Raw genomic sequence first — 21,503 nt, forward strand, 5'->3', positions numbered from 1 at the left:
ATTGAACAGATGGATTAATGCTTCCAAAACTGAAATAATCCAGTTTATTGATCCCTGCCCTCAGTCTGTACCCAATCTTCCTCACTTAATTCTATCAATTAATAATTAGGGTGATTAAAGGGAAATTTAAGGTTGTACATATTACTATAATAAAAATTAAAACAAAGCAATAATATAGGACTGTACAGCATATACAATGAGCCCGATAATCCATGGACTAGATAATAGTACAATTATTCTTTCCATTGTAGCAAAGGTACCACATTAATGCCAGGTGCTAATAGTAGGGTAGTATACGGGATCTCCATATTTTATGCATGATTTTTCCTTAAGCATACAACAGCTCTAATAAAAAAATAAAAGAATTATGTAGGGCAATGATCAGTTTCCATGAACTATGAGATCCAGAAAAGCATCTTTCACTCATTCTCTATCATCCCCGGGGACTCAGAGGAGGGTTTGGCATCAAGTAGGCTCCTGCTAGTTACTTCAAGAGCACCTTTAGCTCATCCACTCATCAGGCATTGCCCTAAACAATGCTTTGGAGACACATCACACCTCCAGTCTGAGACTAGTCCTGACTCCCTGGGCCCCATGTACACATCCCTCTGGTTTCCACTCATCCCCTCTGCTTCCTCCTTCTCTGTTAGCTCTCTGCTTTGAGCCCCAGCCTGACTCTTTCCTGAGTTCCTTCTATGGAACACTCCATCTTTTCAAGTCCCTTCCTCTCTACCCTCATAGGCATGGCCTTTGCTGAACCAGCTGGTCATGCAGCCTTTGTCCTCTCTTTTCCCTTCTGTCCCTCACTGGCCTCTACACCAGCGCTACTAAGTATAGTCCATGGACCTGTAGCTTTGCCACCACCTGGGAACTTGGGAGAAATGTAAATTCTCAGGCCCCACACCAGACTTGCTGAATCAGAATCTCTGAGAATGGGGCCCAGGAATCTATATTTAACAAGCCCCCCAAAGATTCCTAGGCATGCTAGAGCTGTGAGAAACATCGCTCAACACTGCAGCAGGCTTTCAAGTGAGCACAGGTCCTTCTGACAGACCTCAGCTTAAAATGATTCAATGGCATGCCCATTTCCCAAGCAACGCAACCTAAATGACTTTATCAGGCAACAAGAGACTTCTCGATCTGACTCCCACTTCTGATCCCTCACCATTACTCTACTCTACTGCCCAATTTTACTTGAAATCTAAATATGGCAAGCTTCTCTCACAGAGCCTTTCCTTTGCTTAGGGTCCCACCTTGTCTCTCTCCCTGAAGATGTTTTTGTTTAAATCACAGCCCTTCCTGGAAAACGCAAGGTCCAGTCCCTGGTAAAGGCCTTGCCCTGTTTTTGAGGAAGCTGGGGCTGAAGAAAGCTGTACTTTCTGGCTCCTCTGGCATCCTGCGAGGCAAGGCCAGCCGATGAGGTCAATTCTGTAAGACCTTCAGGGAAGGGATGTGGCATTGACAGTGCCTCCTTCTATAGCAGACAAGACACCACATCTCCTCTGATACTTGGACACACTGCAGGGCAGATCTCTACCACTGAGGAAACCTCACCAACTCGAAGTGGCCCAATCGCACGTACCCAGAGCCACAATTACCCCAAGAGCATCAGGCCCTGGGGCTCCCCACCAGGAGGCCATACAGCAGGAGCTGGGAAGCCCCAGCCCCATGCTTGGCCTCCCACTCCTGTCCACAGTGGGGGACTGGCGACCCCCAAGTTCTCCTCGGGTGCCCCCATTCTATGAGATGTGACTCACACCCCTGCTACCACCAAGCATACCCTTCAATAAAAAGATAAAACGTCTCCAGAGGCTTCCCACGGATGTCAGAATAGCATCCAGCCTGCTTTCCTCAAGTTTCAAGGCCTCACATGCTCAGCGCCTTCCGACCTCTCTGATCCTGCTTCCCTCCTTCTCTCCCTGCTCCTTCAGCTCAGTCTCACTGGCCATTCAGTCCCTCAGACCTGGCAGCTCCTTCCTGCCAGGGGGCCTTTGCCCAGGCTTCCCTATGGCCAGCTCACCCTCAGGGAGTAATGTCCACCCCAGCCTAAGGGTCTCCTGTAACTCTTTTTAATTGTACTTTGTGCCTTTGCCTTTTAGACTGTATCACAGTTTGCAATTACTTGTTTCATTGGTTTTTTTATCTGCTGTTCTAGATCATGGAGCCCATGGGGACAAAAAGTCAACTTTCTCTTTCCACCACCATGTATCTGTACTTGGTAGAGATTCAATAAATATTTCTTGAGTGCATGAATGAAGACAAGGGAGGGCTGGGGGGCTGAGGTCTCTGTGAGAAGCTGGTGCCTGGAGGGGTCCCTGACGAGGGCCTCACTGGCCACACACAGCAGAATCCGGTGACTTCAGCTTTTGCTCACTCAAAGAAATGGCCACGTAGCCCTGGAAGACGCAAGACCTACCTGAGGCACAGAAAAGGGAGCATGGGTTAGGCCAGAATCTCTTCATCAGGAGGGGCAGGACCCCAGGTGTGCCACAGATGTGCAGGTGGGTTGAGATCTGGCTGGTCTGAATGGCCACCGGGTTGCCACCAACACCTAGGAGGAGGTGGCAGCCGTTACTTGACACTCACTTCCTCCAGGAAGCCTGCTGGGACTGACTGAGCCGTGACCTTTTCCTCTCCTCCCACCGGATACAGAGCACCCTTGGGACCAAGCAAAGGTGGCCCAGACCTCACCTGGGTGGTGTACAGGCCACATCACCTCAACAGCCGACAGAGTGGAAAGGAAGGAGGAAACACGGGGACCAAGGGTGAGGAGGAGAGCAGAGTGGATGGGAAAACAGCTTCATGAGCCACTGTGGTGACAGTCAGACCTCAAGGTCAAGGTGTCAACAGGAACCAGACTTAACGATGTTGAAGCTGGAATCCTGGAGAAAATGAAAAGGATTTTTCACTGAAAAGTAGGCTAGGGAAGGAATGCGTGGGGAGGAGCAGGGAAGAAAGGGGAGAAGGGAGAAAATGACCAACCGGTAACAGGACTGTCCAGTCAGGTGCGCTCTTGGCTGGGTGCCCTAAAGAGCTTTTGAGAAAAGACATTTTTTTACTCTATCTCCCACACCCAGAGATGCCTGGGGCCGCACAAGGAGGGGCATTTTTTGGGGGACTCTTGGGAAAGTGAGGTCATGGATGGAGCAATAAAGCCTAAAACTGACAGAACCCACAAGCAAAAGCACGAGTCCAAGAAAACCACGTGTGCATGCACCTCCCTGAAATTCACTGAAGGAGGCTCCAGGCTTCCATGGAGGGTGGAAAAGGGTTCAGGCTATTCTCCTCTGCAGGGTGGCTGAAAGGGGATGGGGGCTGTCCGCTGTGTTTCCTCAGCCTCAGGGAGAACACTCTCTAATGGGCAAGACTCACAGCAGAACCTCCAGGGTTAGAAAGCCAGCTGTGGGCTGACGCAGAGGGACCTGTCCATAGAACTGTCACACACCTGCCTTGTTAGGCATGCACTTGATTTAAAAAGAAAAATGAAAAGAACCTAAGCTAATTAGCAGCATCCACAGATTAGGCATTCTGAGATAAAACCCAGTTTTCTGGCTTCTGTGAACAAAGCAGCTCTGTGTCCACAAAGTAGTGGCATGTCTGCACTTTGGGCAGCAGGACCCCACTGTTCCCTCCTGCCCTGCGCCCTGCCTGCTCAGCTCATTCCTACTGCCTTCTTGGCCTGAAGCAGCTGAGATGCCAAGAGACGAAGCTCGGCCATGGCTGTGGATGCTGCAGGTGGCCCTGGGGACCAGACTGCCGGGTGACCCACTGATGTGGGGAACCCAGGCCAGGCCCCCAAAAGCCGGGGTGCTGGGGACACAGTGACACCCAAGCTTGTCAGAAGCCTACTTTTGCATCCCACTGGCGCAGGCCTGAACCTCTCCACACTGGCCCAGCCCATCTTCAGAACCTGACAATAAACCAGGCATAAATTCAAGCTTTGATCATAAAACAGAGGCCACTGAAGCAAATGCCTCCAAGGTCTAGACCTAAAAGACAACATGCAAGGGGTCAGTTGTAAGGTAGCAGGAGGTGGGGGAGTGAGACAAACCAGAAAACACAAGTCCTATCTCAAGGAGGGCTGGACACAACCGATGCTACACTCTAGCTGACTGCTGCAAACCCGGGCTGTAAACCCAATATTGTCATGCCTCTAATTTCTAGGAAGAATGCAGAAATCAAGAGTTTTATGGTTAAAGGTCTGATTTTTAAATGACATTAATAAATTTAAATTTAAAATGAAAATAAATGTGCCCTATCAAGACGGCCAAAAGAGAAGCTTCAGGGCTCTGCACCCCACAGATGCCACCAGTGAGCAGCAAGAACGGGCCAGAAGCATCTTTTTCAAAGTGCCAGAAAGCAGTCAGAGGACTGCAGTAAAGGGTGAGGGCTGCATCACAAAAGGAACAGCATCAGAGACCCCATGGCCCCGGCTGCCCACCCTCCCCAGCTCAGCAGGAGCTGGCCTGAGCCTCTCTGGGGCCCCATCCTGGCTCTGGACAAAGCAGAGTGACCCTCATCATATACTCAGAGCATATGTTTGGTCCAATCTGTCTGTGATGCCCTGGAAAGAAAAAGGTAAAGAGACAGTGACAATTAAATGCAACACATGATCCCAGATGGGCTCTGACAAGGGAGGAGAAAGGCTCAAAGGGACATTACTAAACACAAAAAAACTGGAATATCACTGTAAAACTATGTTTGTATTAAATTTCTTGAATTTGATAACTGCACTGAGGGTTGTCACATGATTTAATATTCTTTTAGAAAACGTCCATGGCAGCAAAATTGTTCAAGAGCATCATGTGCAGAGCCTGCACTCGAGACCAGAAACTGGATTGATAAAAAACAGATGCATTTATGGATAGACTAGTACAGCAAACGTGGCAAAATGTTAAAGCAGGTGGATCTGGGGGTAGGGTGTGTTCGAGTCCATGTATAGTGTTTCTGTTATTTTTGTAACTGTCTTGGAAGTAGGAAAGTATTTCAAAATAAAAGGTTAAAAACAAAACAAAATAACAAGAAGCGTGAGAGCCGAACAACCAGTTCTGAGGCCACACTCAGCCGGCAGACCGCCAGCAAATTCTGGGTTAAACTCTCCACACCATGTGTCTTGAAGTCTTAGGACTCAGCTCTTTCTAGGAAGCTCGGGTCAGGTGGCGCTGACGAGCTCCAGGACTCCTTCCATCTGGGAAAATCCTGCCCGTCGTGCCCACATGGCTGGCCTGTGGCTCGGCTTCAAAGTCCGCCTCTGAGGGTCTGAGCCAGAGCCCAGAGTCCTTGCTGGGTAGTTCGGCACTGACCTGGGAACTGGCCCTGCTCAGGGACCCTGGGCGCATGGCGGTCACTCAGGTACCCACCACAGATAACGGGAGTGAATATGGCCATGCCTTGTTATTGCTGTCCAGAGATGGTTCTGCTCAAGATGAGCCCTCCGAAACTGCAGAGAGCAGACGGTGTTAGGGCTGAGCAAGGCTACAATTCGAGCAGCCTTTTAAACCCTTTCTGTGCACATTGCCCCATCACGCTGTCTGCCAGCCTTGGCCCCCACTTGCCTTCCCTACACAAAATCCACATGTCCACGAGCTGTGACAGTCACACCACATGCCCATGAGCTGTGGGACAGTGGACTCATCTGACTTTCCCCATTTTGACTCTTCCTGGAAAGCTGTTACACTGGTCACAGTAAACAGAATTGCCTCTTTTAGAATGGAGAGAGGCAAGGTACTCATTGAAAGAGAAAAGCACAGTGGGACTACTCTGCTAGTACTGGGAGCTAGTGAGGAGTCGCACGGGTGACCCTGTGTTTCCCCCCCCCCCCATGACCGCAGCTGGGCTGGGGGAGGGAGAGAGAGAAGGGGCAGTGGCCTTGCTCTCCTGCTCACCTGCTGATGAGCATGGCCAGGATGATGGGGAACCACCCGAACTTCAGGACCCTCATGACCGGTGGGCTCTGCTGGCCAATGACGACCCCCAGTGGGATCAGAGCAATGAAGCCAGCACACACCAGTGGCGCCAGATACCACGTGTCTGGGAAGAAAGGAATACACAGCTTATGCTGGCCTGGCCAGAGGATTTGGAGAGGGGCATGCCCCGGCCTGGTCTGGGTTGTGGGGACCAAGGAAGGGCACCAGAGGGCTGAGGGTAGGGTGGGCTGTCTTCCCCGACTGTGAGAGGACTTTCACCATCCCCTTGTACAAGTGGAGAAGCTCCTGTCGTGAATTCCTGCCACATTCACTTTGGATCTCTGAAGCTTGGCGATTTTGCCTCTTCTCTCTCTCCACCCCGCCTTACTGCTGTTATTCTTGTTAACGATACCATGTATGGGATGCAGACTCTGTGGCAGCACTGCGCTAAGCACTTAACACATGTGATCTCATTTCATCTTCTCAACGACCCCACCGAGAGGCAACGTGCAGAAACAGAAGCTTCAGGAGGTGACCCTCCCAGGACACACAGCTAGTAAGGCAGTGAGGTCAGGGCTACAGCCACGATTGGTGTACAGCCAGCATTGAGACTATGACCTCCAGCCCTGCTCCCTGAGAAGGCCCAGTCCCATGTGATCTCCAGGCTCCTGGGCCTCTGTTTTGCACTGGCCACAGCCGGCCTCGTAGTGACCTCTGTAACCAGTAAGATGAACCTGAGGTTAGGTCAGCCTCACTGTGAATCGAGATGGCTCCTGGCACATTCAGGCCTACATGTGGGTGCCAGGTTTCTTCCCGCCTTACTATCTCGTAGTGTACATGTGAGTTCACCTTCCAGACACAGAACAAGAGAGCATCTTCCTGGTACTGGCCTCCTCTAGAAGGGCCATCTCACCCCAGCCCCACCCTTCAGAGCACAGTGTTGAGGACAGTTTACACCCTTTCTGCCAAGTAGCCACTTGCTGTCTTGGCCCCAACACTCAGGGTCCAGGCACAGGTGTGTGTCCCACATCCCGTTTCTCAGGGCCAGGATCACCGCGAACATCTCCCTCGTGTTCTTGTGCCCTTCCCTGCACCAAACATTATAGTCAACTTCTTGGCCACAGGGGAAGCCCATCGTCATGGACAACTGGAAGGAACAGGTGCCCAAATCAAGCTAGAAACAAAAGATTTCATGGTAGAAATGGCTGAGCACTGTACACCATTGCAGAAGACAGGAGGAGACCTGTCTTCTCAGAGAAGCAGCAGCCCATAGGAGCCTTGACTTACAGGACACTTTTGATTCGAGCCCCGTTTTCACAGGGCTACTCACAAGGCCCTAAAGACATAGTTGCAGCTCACATTGTCCCAAGCACTGTAATGGGATATTTCCTCTATATGTAGCTCATCTCCCCACCTACTCGGCAAGCCTGACCACCAGAGGGGTGGTAGAGTCAGCTGTTCATCCACCCACTCAGACCAGAGTTACCCAATAGGGGCCACAGGTCCACTGACTCACTTCAGTGCAGAGAGAAGGTCATAGCCTAATCAGAGCTCTGGACAATCAGACAATGAGCTAATGTCTAATAAGTCTTGTGTTAAAATACACGTTTCAGGAGGAAGCAAAGGGGAAGGGCCCACAGAGGCAAGTAACTCATTTATTTTGCAAAGATAGCTCAAATAATTGACACCCACATGAATGTTCTTGTTTTAAATTCAGTTTGGTTTAAAAATAAAATTAATTCATCTCATTCTACTCCCTAGATCTTCATTGCCACTTACCTGAACTCTGAGAATCTTCCAGATATTTCCAACTGCTAAGTATCATTAAGGCAAGTATAGTGACTTAGAGCTGTACATACCCCAGAAAAACATGCCCATAAACATAACCCACTCATGTGGGTGTGAACCCATTCTAAGAAGGACCTTTAATGAGGTGACTTCAGTTAGAGCATGGCCTAGGATGGGTCTTCATACTATTACTGGAGTCTCTCTAAATAAAATGAAACCCAGACAGACAGAGAGAAAGCAATGGGAAGCAAGAAGCTGGAATTCAACAGAACCAGAAGACAATGGAGAGGCCAGGAGAGGTGTCGTCAGCTTCATCAGCTGCCAGCCCCAGAATGCCAGCCTTCAGAAAGAAAGGTGCCTTGATGACCCCTGATTTGAACTTCCACTTAGTCTCAAAACCAGGAGTTATTAAAACCCTTTTCTTTAAACCTACCCACGGCATGGCCCTTGCTTGAGCAGCCAAGGGAACTAAAACAGGAAGCAACACCAAGGACGGCAATGAGACACCCCAGTGCTGGGACGGAAAGGGTCCTTGTACTGTTGAGCAATAAACCAGAGTTGTGTCATTTGCTTGACTTGCCAACACTTAAAAACTCGTGGGTTTCAAAAGTCACTGGGTCCATATTTCCACATGGCAACAATAAATTGGAGTCTCGCTGGCTGTTTGCTTTAGCTTGGGCATTTCATTCCACTGAACATCACCACAAGTCCCACCACACCCTACTGTATTCATCCCTGTTTGTGATGTTCTTGGTGCCCACCCACAGGTATCTGAGGCTCTGAAATGACAAGGTGTGTGCAAAAGTGTGGCACTCAGGAGGGGTGGTCAGCTGCAGAAACCCAGCAAGGGGAAAATCCTCTGCACTAGAGTTGTGCCGCCTGCCCAGCACAGGAGAGAAAGGAAGATCAGGCCCATGGTGGAGTTAAGGCCTGATATAAGTTGAACTGGGTCCCCAAAAGATATGTCTAAGTCCTCACTCCCGGTCTTGGGGATGTGACCACATTTGGGAACATGATCTTTGAATATGTGATTAGTTAAAATGAGGCCAAACTGGATTAGTGTGCCCTGGTCCAATATGACTGGTGTCCCTACAAGAAGAGAACTGGACAGAGACAGACAGACAGGCACTGGGGAGGAAGTGCCACACGAGGACAGAGGCAGATGTGTCTACAAACCAGGGACTGCCACAGATATGAGCAACCAGAAGCTGGAGGGGCCCAGGACAGAGTCTTCCCTACAGGCACAGAGAGAGCAGGGCCACACCCTGATTTCAGGCTTTTGGTTTCCAGAACCTGGAGACAATAAAGTGACTGGCTGGGGGTGCTTCCTGACTGCAGCCTAAAGCTGAGAAAGGCCATGCAAGTACTCCCTCTGCCACTGACCACCAGACCACCTCCTGGGGTCCAGGCTCCTCTCATCCCTTGCCTTCAGGGAGGGCACATCCTGCAGTTGCTGCTGCCCACAGCTCTTATGTTTCTCGTTGGGTGGTTTCTATGCGTCCCAGGGGAACTGCTTCCCCAAGGAGAGACCCACCCTGTGAGGACACCAGGTGGCCAGGCCACCCACCTATCTTCAGGCCCTCTGCAGACCTCCTTGGTTTCCTCTGTTCAAAAGGCTGACAGTAATAATCTATATTTGCAGAGAACTGAGTTGTCTATCGCTCCCTGAACACAGCTTGGAGAGCTTGAGGCACTTGCTGTAGAATACGTCCACCTGCCATGTGGCCTCAGGTTCTCCTTCTATAAAAAGATTTGGGGTTAAATGATACTTCAGGCTCCTTGCTGTTGGAGCAGTACCCAACTTTAATGCTGCCTTGCCCAGCCATGCTGGTGCTCCTCTTGGGAGCCCTGCCCACCTTTGTGTTTATAGAAGAAGCTGCTAACCAAAGCCAGGATGGACTGTGTGATGAGGTCTCCCAGGCTGGCTGCAATGGGTGTCACGATGTTGTCTGGGTTGACCCCAAGCTTTCGGGCACCAATCACTATGCAGACCATCAACGTTCCTGCAGAGGGGGTGGGGGTGGAGAAAGAGAAAGGAGACTCAAATTCTGAGAAACCAACCCACACTGACAGGGTGCCGTGGTTAGAAGGTGGTCATGAGGCTGCTAGTTAACTTGCCTTGCCCCTCCAAGCTCGGACGTGAAGCCAGGCTGTCCTGTCTCTTTCAGAGCTCCTCCCACCATGTGGGGGCTGAGAAGGTTGGCGGAGTGAGGCACTACCCTGTGACATGGCTCTCATGCCAAGAGGCAGCCCAAAGGCTCTGATGACATTCCAGCAAAGCAGGAAGACCACCAGGCCAGGCGGTCCTTAGGCCCCGAATTGCCTGTAAAAAGACATGGCTCTCACAGCCCCATGCTGCTTTGAAGGCTGCTCCAAAACCCTCTGGGTAACAGGCGACCCAAGGTACAAAGTAGGTTCATCAGGTACTCTGAGAAACAGACACCAAGATGCAATTAGCCAAGTAAGAGATTCATGAGGGGCATCGCCTGGGAGGGAAAAATGGAAAGGGCATCAGGAAGCTGGGGGCCCATGAGACAGGGACGCAGGTCAGGCCCCAGGGAGTGACAGAGAGAGGAAGGGAGGTGAGGAGGAAGTGTCTTAGGCTGCAGAGCTCAGGAAGGCTACAAGGGAGTCCCTGGCCCCAGACACCTGCAAAGGACCCCGTGTGTGGGAACAGGCCTCACCCTTGCAGCAGCCGCCATTGCTGGTAGTAGCCATTGGTCTCAGATAGGCATTGGGCATCTCAGAGGCCACCACACCTCCCAAGGTTCTACTTTCTGTCTGACTGTATCGGGAAGGCCAGCAGCTGCAGTCAAGCCTTCTAGCATGGTATCCCATGCCTGAGAACTCAATGCAAGAGAGTTTTATTTGGTTATTCTAGAGGATTCTTTGTATATTGGTTACTGGTATGCTAACACTTTACCTAATGTTTATGGGTTTAATTGTGAAACCTGAAAAGATATGTTGAAGACCTAACCTCTACTACTTCAGAATGCGACCTTATTTGGAAATAGGGTCATTGCCAATGCAATTCAGCAGGTTAAGATGAATGACCCTGGAGGAGGGTGGGTCCCTCACCCAGGGTGACTGGTATCCCTATAGGAAGCAGAGAAGAAACAGGTGGACACAACAAATATTGCCACATGGTGATGAAGGAAGAAACTAAGCTATACCACAAGCCAAGAAACACCAAGGATTGCTGCCAAGTCCTCTCAGAAGCCAGAAGCGAGGCATGGACCAGACACCCCCTGTAGGGCCCTCTAAACTTCCACACAATCTTATGTCCAGGCTGATGAGCTTCACCCTACCACTGGGACTCAGCTTACGCATCCATAAAAGGAGGAGATAAGAAGGGTATCCCATATGAGACCCTACAAGAACAATGACCATTGAATCATTATTAGACTTTGTTATTTTCAGTAGCAATGTTATGCCGAATATCCTGAGCCTGGACATGGTAGCATTCCAAAGACATATGGAAGTCTGGAAATGTTGCTAGTGACTCACTGTGTGCCATTTAAGTGATGGTGACAAAACTTCCTGGTTTCATGTAAATGCACCCAAACCACTAGGGTTCCTTTTGTGTGGAAGGTGCATGTGTGCATTGCCTCATGGACCCCAACAAAAGACATTGTGCTTAGCCTCATCTGCCTTCCTTTGGTGTGACCCATTTGTCAGCAGGACCTTCTGGCAACTGCAGTTGAAGGAAAACAGAATCAGGCTGAGTCCTGCTCCATGTGGCAGGCTCCAGGCTCCACAGAGACAGGACGCTCAGGTGCCATCATTCAGCAGACACCAGAAACAGGAGGAAGCTGGAAGACAGAGGCCACAAGTTGGAGGAAAGCCCCAGGAGGAGACAAGACACTGCCATGTGACGCAGGCAGAGGCATGTCAAGGAGTCCCACGGACAGGGCATTGGAACCCTAGACCACAAAAGGTGGCAGGACACTGCCAACACTGTGCATGGGCCTCCGGCCTCTAAAACCATGAGTCAATTCACTCTCGCTGCTCACACCAGCCATGGTGTGACACGCATCACAGCAGCTCTGGCAGACTAAGACAGTGTGGCACATTGACCCTGCCCCATACTTTGATTTCCCGGGATGATGGTACTCCACCACCCATGTGTGCATTCAGAAGTCGAGGAGGGCTTGACCTCAACAAACCTCCAGGACAGGGAAGCTCAGTTTGTAAATCTGATAGGGGGCTTTTGCACAAGCTTCATTTCTCAGGCCTTTACTCTCCATCTTGACCCTATGTGCTAGCACATGCATGTGCTGATATGCTTCCTGGGTGGAGACAAAAGCCACCAATCAACTGCCAGCTTTAACTCACAGAGAGTTGGCGTCATTGGATATTTAGTGGACAATCAGATAGGGAAACAGAAGTAGAAAAAGAAGTCCAGTTTACAAAGTTATCAGTCATTCTTTTTTACATTGAGCAAAAGCAAGGCACATGGTCTGCAAGAGACTCAGACACAATGCAGATGAGCTCCAGAAGTGATGCAGAAGAAAGTCATTATGTAGGTGAACATTTGGGAACTTGTTATATGCCCGGCCATGTTGTAAGTGCTAAAAATAACAAATAAGGCTCTTTCCTCCTGCAGCAACATACTGGCGGCATGGGGAAACAAATAAGAAACCAAATGCATTTTGAAGTAAATAAAACAGGAAACCAAGATGAAGCATGACAGGGGATGCTGGTTTGAAAGGATGTATGTACCCTAGAAAAGCCATGTTTTATCAAAATCCTGTCTCATAAAGGCAGAATAATCCCTATTCAATACTGTGCTTGAAACTGTAATTAGATCATCTCCTTGGAGATGCAATTTAATCAAGAGTGGCTGTTAAGCTGAATTAGGTGACGACATGTCTCCATCCATTTGGTTGTATCTTGATTAGTTTCTGAAGTCCTATAAAAGAGGAAACATTTGGAGAATGAGTGTGATTCAGAGAGCAGAGCAGAATGACATAGCCAGGAGAAGCAGAGTCCATCAGCCAGCAACCTTTGGAGATGAAGAAAGAAAATGTCTCCTGGGGAACTTCATGAAACAGGAAGTCAGGAGAGAAAGCTAGCAGAGGATGCCATGTTTGCCATGTGCCTTCTCACCTGAGAGAGAAACTGTGAATGTCATTGGCCTTTTTGAACTGAGATATCTTTACCTGGATGCCTTAGATTGGACATTTCTATAGACTTGTTTTAATTGGGACATTTTCTCGGTCTTGGAAATATAAACTAGCATCTGATTAAATTCCCCTTTTTAAAAGCCATTCTGTATCTGGTATACTGCATCCCGGCAGCTAGCAAACTAGAACAACAGGGAATGGTGGATAATCTAGAGTGCTGATCAGAGAAGCCTTCATGAAAATGGTGACATTTGCTGTTTAACTGAAATAACCTATATGCTCAGATATTCAACATCTGCTTTCTCACTAGAATACAAACATCAGCAAAGAGGAGACTTGTACATTTTGTTCATCATTGTTCACCTGTAATAGTGCCTGGCACATGGTAGATAATAAATATTAAATAATGAACATGGGACACAAATGAATGAATGAATGAATGGCACATGACTTGAACTGCATGTGGTCTGTGGTTTCCCTGTACAGTGCATGTAGGCTCCCCAAGGACAAGGGTTATTAACATTTCTGTCTTCTTGCCTTCTACAGGTATTTATTATTACACATCTACTGTGTGCCAGATATTGCAACAGAAGCAGGACAGGATGGAATAGGAGACCACAGATCCCTGCTCTCAAGGAAATGACATTTTAGCAGGTTAGCAAGACAAAAAATGGACACAGATGATTTCCAACTTTCATAAGCACACTCAAAGGCAAACAGTGATTTGGTAGAGAGTGGACACAAAAGACAAGATCGGAAAGGAGGAGACAGTAATTTCAAATAGGCGGCCAGGAAAAGTCTCTCTGAAGGGATGAAATCTAAGCTAAAAGCCAAGGCCTGCTCACCACCATACCCAGACCCCACACACTGTCATGGCACCTGGAATGCACACTCAGTCAGCCCCAAAGAGTGAGTGGATGCATGTGTGAATGAGTGAACCAACCTCTGGGTTCAAGCTACCCAGACTCAGCATGAATAAAGGGTGACCTGCTTACTGCATCTACAGAGTCAAGGCCCAGGGCCTTAAATGAGCAGAGTCTGCAGCTCTCCCTGGTACCCAAACCTTGCCAAGGAGCGGGTTCACTGTATCCTCACTGGGCCAGCTGGTAGGTCTTCACCCCAGGAGAGGATATGGGAAGTTCCCCCTGAGTGGCCCCATCCTTTACAGAGTGCTAAAAGCAGAGCCTGAGGGGAAGGGACATGTGCCGGGTAGGTGGAGGTGAGCAGGGCAGTGGGTGGGTGAAAGCAGCTCACCAAGGGTGAAAGCAGCGAGGAAGGCTGTGATGACACTGCTGGCACACAACAGCCCCATCTCCACCAAGTCCAGCTCCTCCCGCGATACAGCTCCCAACAGGAGGGCAGCAAGTGCAGCCAGGAGCCCCACAATGATGGCATGCACCTGAGGGCAGAGATGACAACGTGAAGGCGAGGTTTCCTCTGAGCCACAGCCACACTTCCCTTCCACTCACTGGGTGCCTCAAGGGGTCGGCAGACCGCTCGCCACTCCCCCTTCCCCAACTCTAAAGACTGCTAAAGGCCCCTCAACCTCAGGAAAAGACAACTCTCCTGTGGTGGCCTGAAGCTGTATGTACCCCAGAAAAGCATGTACTTGAAGTTAATCCATTCCTGTGAGTGTGCACCCACTGTAAGGAGAATCTTCTGATGAGGTCCTTCAGTTAAGGTGAAATACCCCTCTTACTGGAGTCCTTTATAAACAGGATGAACACAGAGAGAAAAAGCCACATGATCAAGAAGCCAAGAGCATGAAATCTGGGAGAGAAGAGAGAGACAGCGCATGCTGCCATGTGCTCTGCCAGAAGGCAGGGGAGTCCTAGATCAAGGGCAGTCAGTGTTCAGGAAGAAAGCAGCACTTTGAGGATGCCTTGATTTGGACATTTTTCTCAGTCTCAAAACTGTAAGCTAATCAAATCCCATTGTTAAGCCAACCCATTTCACTAAAACACTTCCCCTGCAAATGCTCTCTTCTTTGTTCCCTTGTAAAATACCATCTTCCATCATGGAATCTAACTCTTCATTGTCTTCTCAGTCCTTGATCAAGGGCTTCCCCATCTCTTTCTCATAGCTCTACTTTAACTTTTCTGGGCAAAATTGCTCTATATGAAATTGCAGCTTGCACAACTGACTATACTCCGCAGGAAACACTCCGTGACCCACGGCCACAGCCTCCAGGGCTTCTCTGTGCCCTTTGTGTCCCTCTCGCTGACCCTTCCTTTGCACATGGCCTGCACATGGGTGTGCCTTCTGCTGCACTCTCTTCCATGGGAGCCATCTATTCCCAGGCTGATGCCCCACTCTCTCTCCTGGCAACTACAACATCTCTGTTCCTACCCATAGCCTGTAATGAGACACCCCAGATCTGAGGATCAGTACTGGTACCTCTAATTCAAAATGTCTAAAAGGAAACATGTGACTAAAGAAGGTTAAAAAAACAAAGAGCTCTACCATCTATATGAATGGCAAGAGACAGTATTTTGAGTTGAAAATTTGTTCTCCAAGTTAACTTAAGTAAATCCAAGTTCCAGCATGATTTTTCACAACTCTTGGTACCTAATTTTCAATTTCACAAGGATGAGGATGAATAAGTATGCAAGAAAAGCCAAGAAGATTTTGAAAAAGAAGATCAAAGAAGGGATATCTACTGTGTCCATAATCAATACATATCTTAAAGTATAGTCACTGCAACAGTATAGTATTGGCAGAAATATAGTGACATAGATCAGTAGAACAGAATGGACTCAAGGAATAGAATTTTGAATAAGTAAATATTTTAAATTTAATATATGGCAATTTACTTGTGGATGCATGAAAATTTTATGATATAGGTGGCATTTCAAATTAGCAGGGGTAAGAGAAACTGGATATCCATTTGGGAAAAAAATGTATCCATATTTTATACCATTCACACAAAAACATAACTAAAGATAAAAACCCAAAGATATAGGATAATATGTTTAAGATCTTGAAGTAGGAAAGGCCTCCCCTGAGAGATACAACATGTAAAGTTCATAAAGAAAATGTGTAAAATTTACAGGTCTAATTATGACTTTTACCAGAATGAAAGAGATACCACAAAGTTCAAAGACAGGAGGCTGGAAGAAAATATTTCCCACATATATAACTAATAAAACATTGGTATTTAGAATAATAAATCCAGGTCACAAATTGATAAAATAAAAAAAAATTTATATAAGTAACAATAAAAAAATACGGAAGAAATATGAAAGGCAATTCCCAGAAAAGGAAATAGAAATGACTAAGAAATACTTAAGAAGGTGACCAACTACTTAGTGATTGAGAAAATTCAATTTGAAGGTGTCTTATTCATTTGTAACTGAGGTTGTGTTCCTCTAGCCCAGATGAGAACCGTCTTACTATGTGGAGTCCTCGCTTTGAGAAGACAGCTCAGCACTCAGCAAGGACTCAGATATGCTTGCCAAATGAATGAATGAGATACATATTTTTTATCCAGAGCAGGAGAGTTGAGTGTGATGAGGGAAGATGGCACAGCCAGATTTGGGGCTGTGCTTGTGGAGAGAAGAGAATTAGACACGGGGGTTCTGGAATCAGCTGACAGGTGCAGTGACTATCACATTAATTCTACTGATATGAACATGTGGCTAAGCAAGACCATGTCCCCTGCCCAAGGCTACCCAGTGGATAAATGATGGCCCTAACACCAGGCCTGCAGGATCTCAGAACACAGGTTCTTTAGCTTGCCAGGCTGCCTGTATGCGGAGACGCCCAGAAGCTTCTAGAACAGAGCTACTTCCACCTAGGCCATGCCTGGCCTTCCCTCATGTCCTGAGTCATTTGCTCTCCACTCCTCAGCCATGGGTCTTGGACTCTGTGATGAAACCTACAGGACAAGGGAGTAACCCCACTGGGGTCTGGCCAGGAGATAAAATTTGAAAGGAGCATGAAGTATTTAGGGACAAACAAAGAAGAAAATGTCACAAAGATTAAGAAGGGACAGAGAGGCAGGAGTAGGAATAATGGAGAATTTCAAGTCAGGAAGGATCCAGAGCATCAAATGCCCTAAATGAATAAGTAATATAACATAAAAGGGAATCACCTGAAGGTCAGACATGGAACTACTGTGTGGAACAGCAATCCATGGTATATAGCCAAAAGAACTGAAAGCAACAGACTCAACACATATCTGCACGGTGATGCCCATAGTGGTATTAATCAAAATAGCCAAAAGGTGGAAACAACCCATGTGTCCCTCAACTGATAAGCAAAATGTGGTCTATATGCACAGTGGAGCATTATTCAGCTGTAAGAAAGAATGAACTGCTGTTACATGGCACAGCATGGGTGAATACTGAAGATATTCCAGAGTGAAATAAGCCAGATACAAAAATACAAATATTGTATGATCTCAGTTATGTGAAAAACGTAGAATATGCAGATTCCTAAAGACAGACTGGAGAGTACAGATTGCAAGCAGCTGGCAATGCTATTGTTTGCAGGGACCTGAGTTTCTGTTCAAAATGATGAAGAAGTCTGGGTAACGGATGGTGGTGATGGTGGCAAGAGAGTGGGCACACAATTAAATTGGACACCTGAAAATATTAAGATGAAATTTCAAATTGTACATATGTTACTACAGTAAAAGTTTCTTTAAAAGTAATTAAAAAGACCATCACAAGAGTTCTTAACTTGAAAAATATCAGTGACCATGGGTCAGAGAAGTTTCAGTTGACATGTTGGGAAGAGAAGCCAATTTGCCTCATACAGGCTAAGAAAAAGAGAAGTCAGCAAGTACAGGCAAATCTTTCAAGATGTTCATAAGGAAATGAGGGGGTAGAAAGCTGGAGGCATTTTGTGTTTGCAAAACAGGTGTCTGCTTTGGGTAGAAATGGTGGTGCCCTGTGGGAAGGCTGAGCCTCTGGCTGCTCCAGGACTGCAGTTTCACAGACATGGCATCTGGCCACCTGTCCTCAAAGTGTCAGCCAGAGCACATGGACAAGGGCTTACCCATGGTTCCCTCTTCCTACCTGAAGCAGGCCAGGTGCAGAATAAGAAAGAGGAAGAAAATTCATCCATCCAGGAAAGTAAGAGTTACCTGAACTAGGGCAAGATTGCTGTTTATAATTTTGTGCTGCTCCTTGGGGTCAATTACTCCAGTGTTGGCCTAGGATGAGAGAGAAAAGAAAAGGGTCACACAGGCAAGCACACGCATGGATAGGTGTAAGGGCCACGTCTACTGTGCACACAGCCTAGCACACGCATGGATGGTTGTCATGGGCCATGTCTCTTGTGCACACAGCCTAGCACATGCATGGACGGGTGTCATAGGCCATGTCTCCTCTGCACACAGGCTAGCACACGCATGGATAGGTATAAGGGCCAGTCTTCTGTGCACACAGGCTCACACACACATGGATAGGTATAAGGGCCAGTCTCCTGTGCACACAGGCTAGCAAATGCATGGATAGGTGTAAGGGCCACTCTTCTGTGCACACAGGCTAGCACACACATGGATGGGTGTCATGAGCCATGTCTCCTGTGCACACAGGCTAGCACATGCATGGATGGGTGTCATGGACCATGTCTTCTGTACACACAGACTAGCACACAACATGGATAGGTGTAAGGGCCAGTCTTCTGTGCATACAGGTTAGCACACAGACACACAGATGCATGTCATGACCAATATCAGCTATTGCTTACCTTTCAAAGTTCACCCCTGGACCACAGAGCAGGAATTTCTACAAGGATCTGGATCCCGTCATTTCAACCAGATCTTTGCTCATGTCCTTCCCACCCCCAGAAATTCCCTTCTCTCCCCTCACTAGCTAGTAACATCTTACCGGAGCACCAACCCAGCCCAACCTCCCTCTGCCAAATCACCCAGTTTACAAGAAGCATAAGAAGTCTCTCTTCTCTTAGTATGAAAAGCAAGATCAGAAATGCAACTTTCTCCTTTAAAAGTGGTGGTATTATTTGTACACCAATGTCCATAGCAGTATTATTCCCAGTAGAGAAAATGTGGACACAAACCAAGTGTTCATCAACTGCCGAATGCCAGACACAATGAGTAAATACACAGCATGGTCAAAGGAATGAAGTTCTGATATAGGTGAGAACAAACATAAACCTTGAAGTTATCAGGTCGTATGAAATGAACCAGACACTGAGGACAAATAGGACAAATGCTATGTGATTTTACTTTACATGAAACACCTAGAGATAGCAAATTCATAGAGACAGATAGATTATAGGTGACCAGGAGCCAGCAAAGGGGGAGTGGGGAATTATTGCTCAATGGGTGCAAAGTTTCTGTTTGAGTGGATGAAAATTTGGGTAATAAATGTTGGTGATGGCAGGACAAAACTGTGAATGAAATCAGTGTCACTGAATTGTATACCTGAAAGTGGGTAAAATGTGAAATTTTGAATTTTATATGTGTTACTACAATAAAAAGTAAAAGAGAAGAAGAAGAAGAAAAATGGATGTCAGCTTCTAGTGATATAGTATTTCCAAAATTCAAGACTTAGATAAAGGGGGAAAAAAAGGTTACCAAAAAAAATCAATAGATTTTCTGAACTCCTTTGTATCATTTTCATTAAGTTCCTGATCTCTAAGGAAAAAAAACATCAAGTTTGTTGTAGACAGCATAATTTTATACTTATTTTTCTTTACTTGTCTGGCATGACTGAGATACCTGGGACAGCTCACGGAAGTCTTTCCAAGTCTCAGTCTACCCTTATTTAAAATGGATATAATAATACCCACCTCATGGTGCTCCTGAGGGAATATCGAGGGAGTGAGGTAAAGCCAAAAAGGTTGCAAAAGCCCAGGACATGAAAACACTTGAAGTGTGGCAGGCTAATTTCTCATCTGTTCACTCTTTTTTGCTCCCACAGTTGAACTGTATGTTTACGAAAACTAAAGGGTATTTGTTTTCTGTTTCAACTGATATTTCCTATTAATCAGCCAACCCAACCATGCCGCTGGTCTTATTAGGTAAGGTGCTTATATGGCCACTTAGTATATATCAGATAAAGATATATAAATATAGATAAAGGTATTCCTTTCTCAAGTTTATTTCCATCAGCTATAAAACTGTTACATAAATTTTCAAATCTGTCACCTTTCCATCCCATGTAACAGCCTTGCTGTAAAACAAAATACACTTTTTATTTTGAAATACTTTTGATGTTACAGGACAGTTACAAAATAATACAAATGCCATACAAAGCACTTCAACATACCATTATCTTCCCAAATACTCAGATCCACCAGTTTTAACCTCTTGCCACATTTGCCTTATCATTCTATCTATTCATCTATCTACTAATTTTCTGAATACTTGAATGTATGTTGTACATATCATGCTCCTTGAACACTTAATACTGTCATGTACATTTCCCAAGAAATTTCACTTAATCACCTTAAGCCCAATTATGAAGTTGAAGAAATTTAACATTGATAGAAAGCTTACCGCCAATACTCCATTTCTTCATGTGTCCCAATAATGTCCATTTGAGCCTTTTCTCCTCCTTTATGAGATCCCACCCAGGATCAATATTGCATTTAATTGTCACCATCTCTTTAATTGCTCTTTTTTTAAACCATAGGAACATCCATACACCATAAATTTTCCCATCTTGACCACTCCAAGCACAGCATTCAGTGGGATTAATCATACTCACAATATTGTGCACCCTGACCACCTTTCACTAAAATTTTCCCAAAAAGAAACCTACAGCCATTACACAACAGACCTGCTTTGACTGGTAGCCACAGGTGTAGTGTCCTTTAATGCTGAACAGGAAAGGAGGTGGAACCAGAGGTAAAAGGGGAGATGGATGACTAGGTGGGATGGAGATGCCACAGAGGTGGGACATCAAAGATCTTGAGCAAAAGAAGCTGTGTGTGAGGTGGGACGTAAGGAAGTAAGAAATTAGAATAGCATGATCAATCCAGGTACTTCAAGGCAAGGGGATGAGAATGGAGACTGAAAGGGAATGGAGGTTAGGGTCACTGGTGATGAAGCTGTTGAAAACTTGAGGCTTGAGTTTTGGATGAGTTAACCATGTGGATGCTGACCTTGTCCAGGATGGTGGTGGGACTTGTATGAAGATGAAAACTATTAGAACATCAAGTTTTGATGAATGGGGGGTACTCTTGGGGCTCCGGGAAGCATGCCTGGATCCCTCTGCCCCCTTAGGACTTAGGTATCAGTGGCTGAGAGAGTTCAAAAAACAGTCAAGAGGCTACTCTGGAGATCACTCTTATACAAGCTTCAGTTAGACACTACTGCCTATCATAGCTTGTCAAACCCCACCCAAAACCACTCCTGCCAATCCTAAAGAATACTTAAGGCATTATGTAAGATTCTACAAAGGTTCCGTGCACTGGAGTAGCTTTCCAATGGGTCCCGGGACCAGATAAGTTCTGAAATGCAGAAGAATCAGCCTTTCTAGAACATCAACTAGTTCCATCTCCCCTCCCATACTGTCGACATGAAAAAGTTAGAATGGGTGTAGCCAAATATCCATAAAAAGTGGGAAAAAGACCAGACTCATATAGTGAAGTCATACAGAGAAGGTAGGGCTTAACAAATGAGTATGATTCCTGAATTATTATACTGATATTTCTTTTAGTCTCCAGGATCTTAGAGCAGCTAGAAGCAAAAACCTAAAATCGTGGA

At 46.8% G+C, this 21,503-nt stretch overlaps 1 protein-coding gene and 1 pseudogene across 2 annotated transcripts in view; one reads left to right on the forward strand and one right to left on the reverse strand.

The window, feature by feature from the left end:
* Positions 1–21,503, forward strand: part of LOC143658983 (multiple C2 and transmembrane domain-containing protein 1-like) — a 484,136-nt pseudogene that overhangs the window by 136,169 nt on the left and 326,464 nt on the right. The window lies entirely within an intron of this gene.
* Positions 2,568–21,503, reverse strand: part of LOC143658985 (solute carrier family 41 member 3-like) — a 55,914-nt gene continuing 36,978 nt past the window's right edge. The window contains 5 exon segments of the mRNA XM_077131464.1: positions 2,568–5,440; positions 5,886–6,030; positions 9,551–9,697; positions 14,075–14,219; positions 17,910–17,978. Coding sequence (XP_076987579.1) covers positions 5,239–5,440; positions 5,886–6,030; positions 9,551–9,697; positions 14,075–14,219; positions 17,910–17,978 — 708 coding nt within the window. The 3' untranslated portion in view covers positions 2,568–5,238.

Source organism: Tamandua tetradactyla, chromosome 16 (assembly GCF_023851605.1).
Source record: "Tamandua tetradactyla isolate mTamTet1 chromosome 16, mTamTet1.pri, whole genome shotgun sequence".
Classification (NCBI taxonomy): domain Eukaryota; kingdom Metazoa; phylum Chordata; class Mammalia; order Pilosa; family Myrmecophagidae; genus Tamandua; species Tamandua tetradactyla.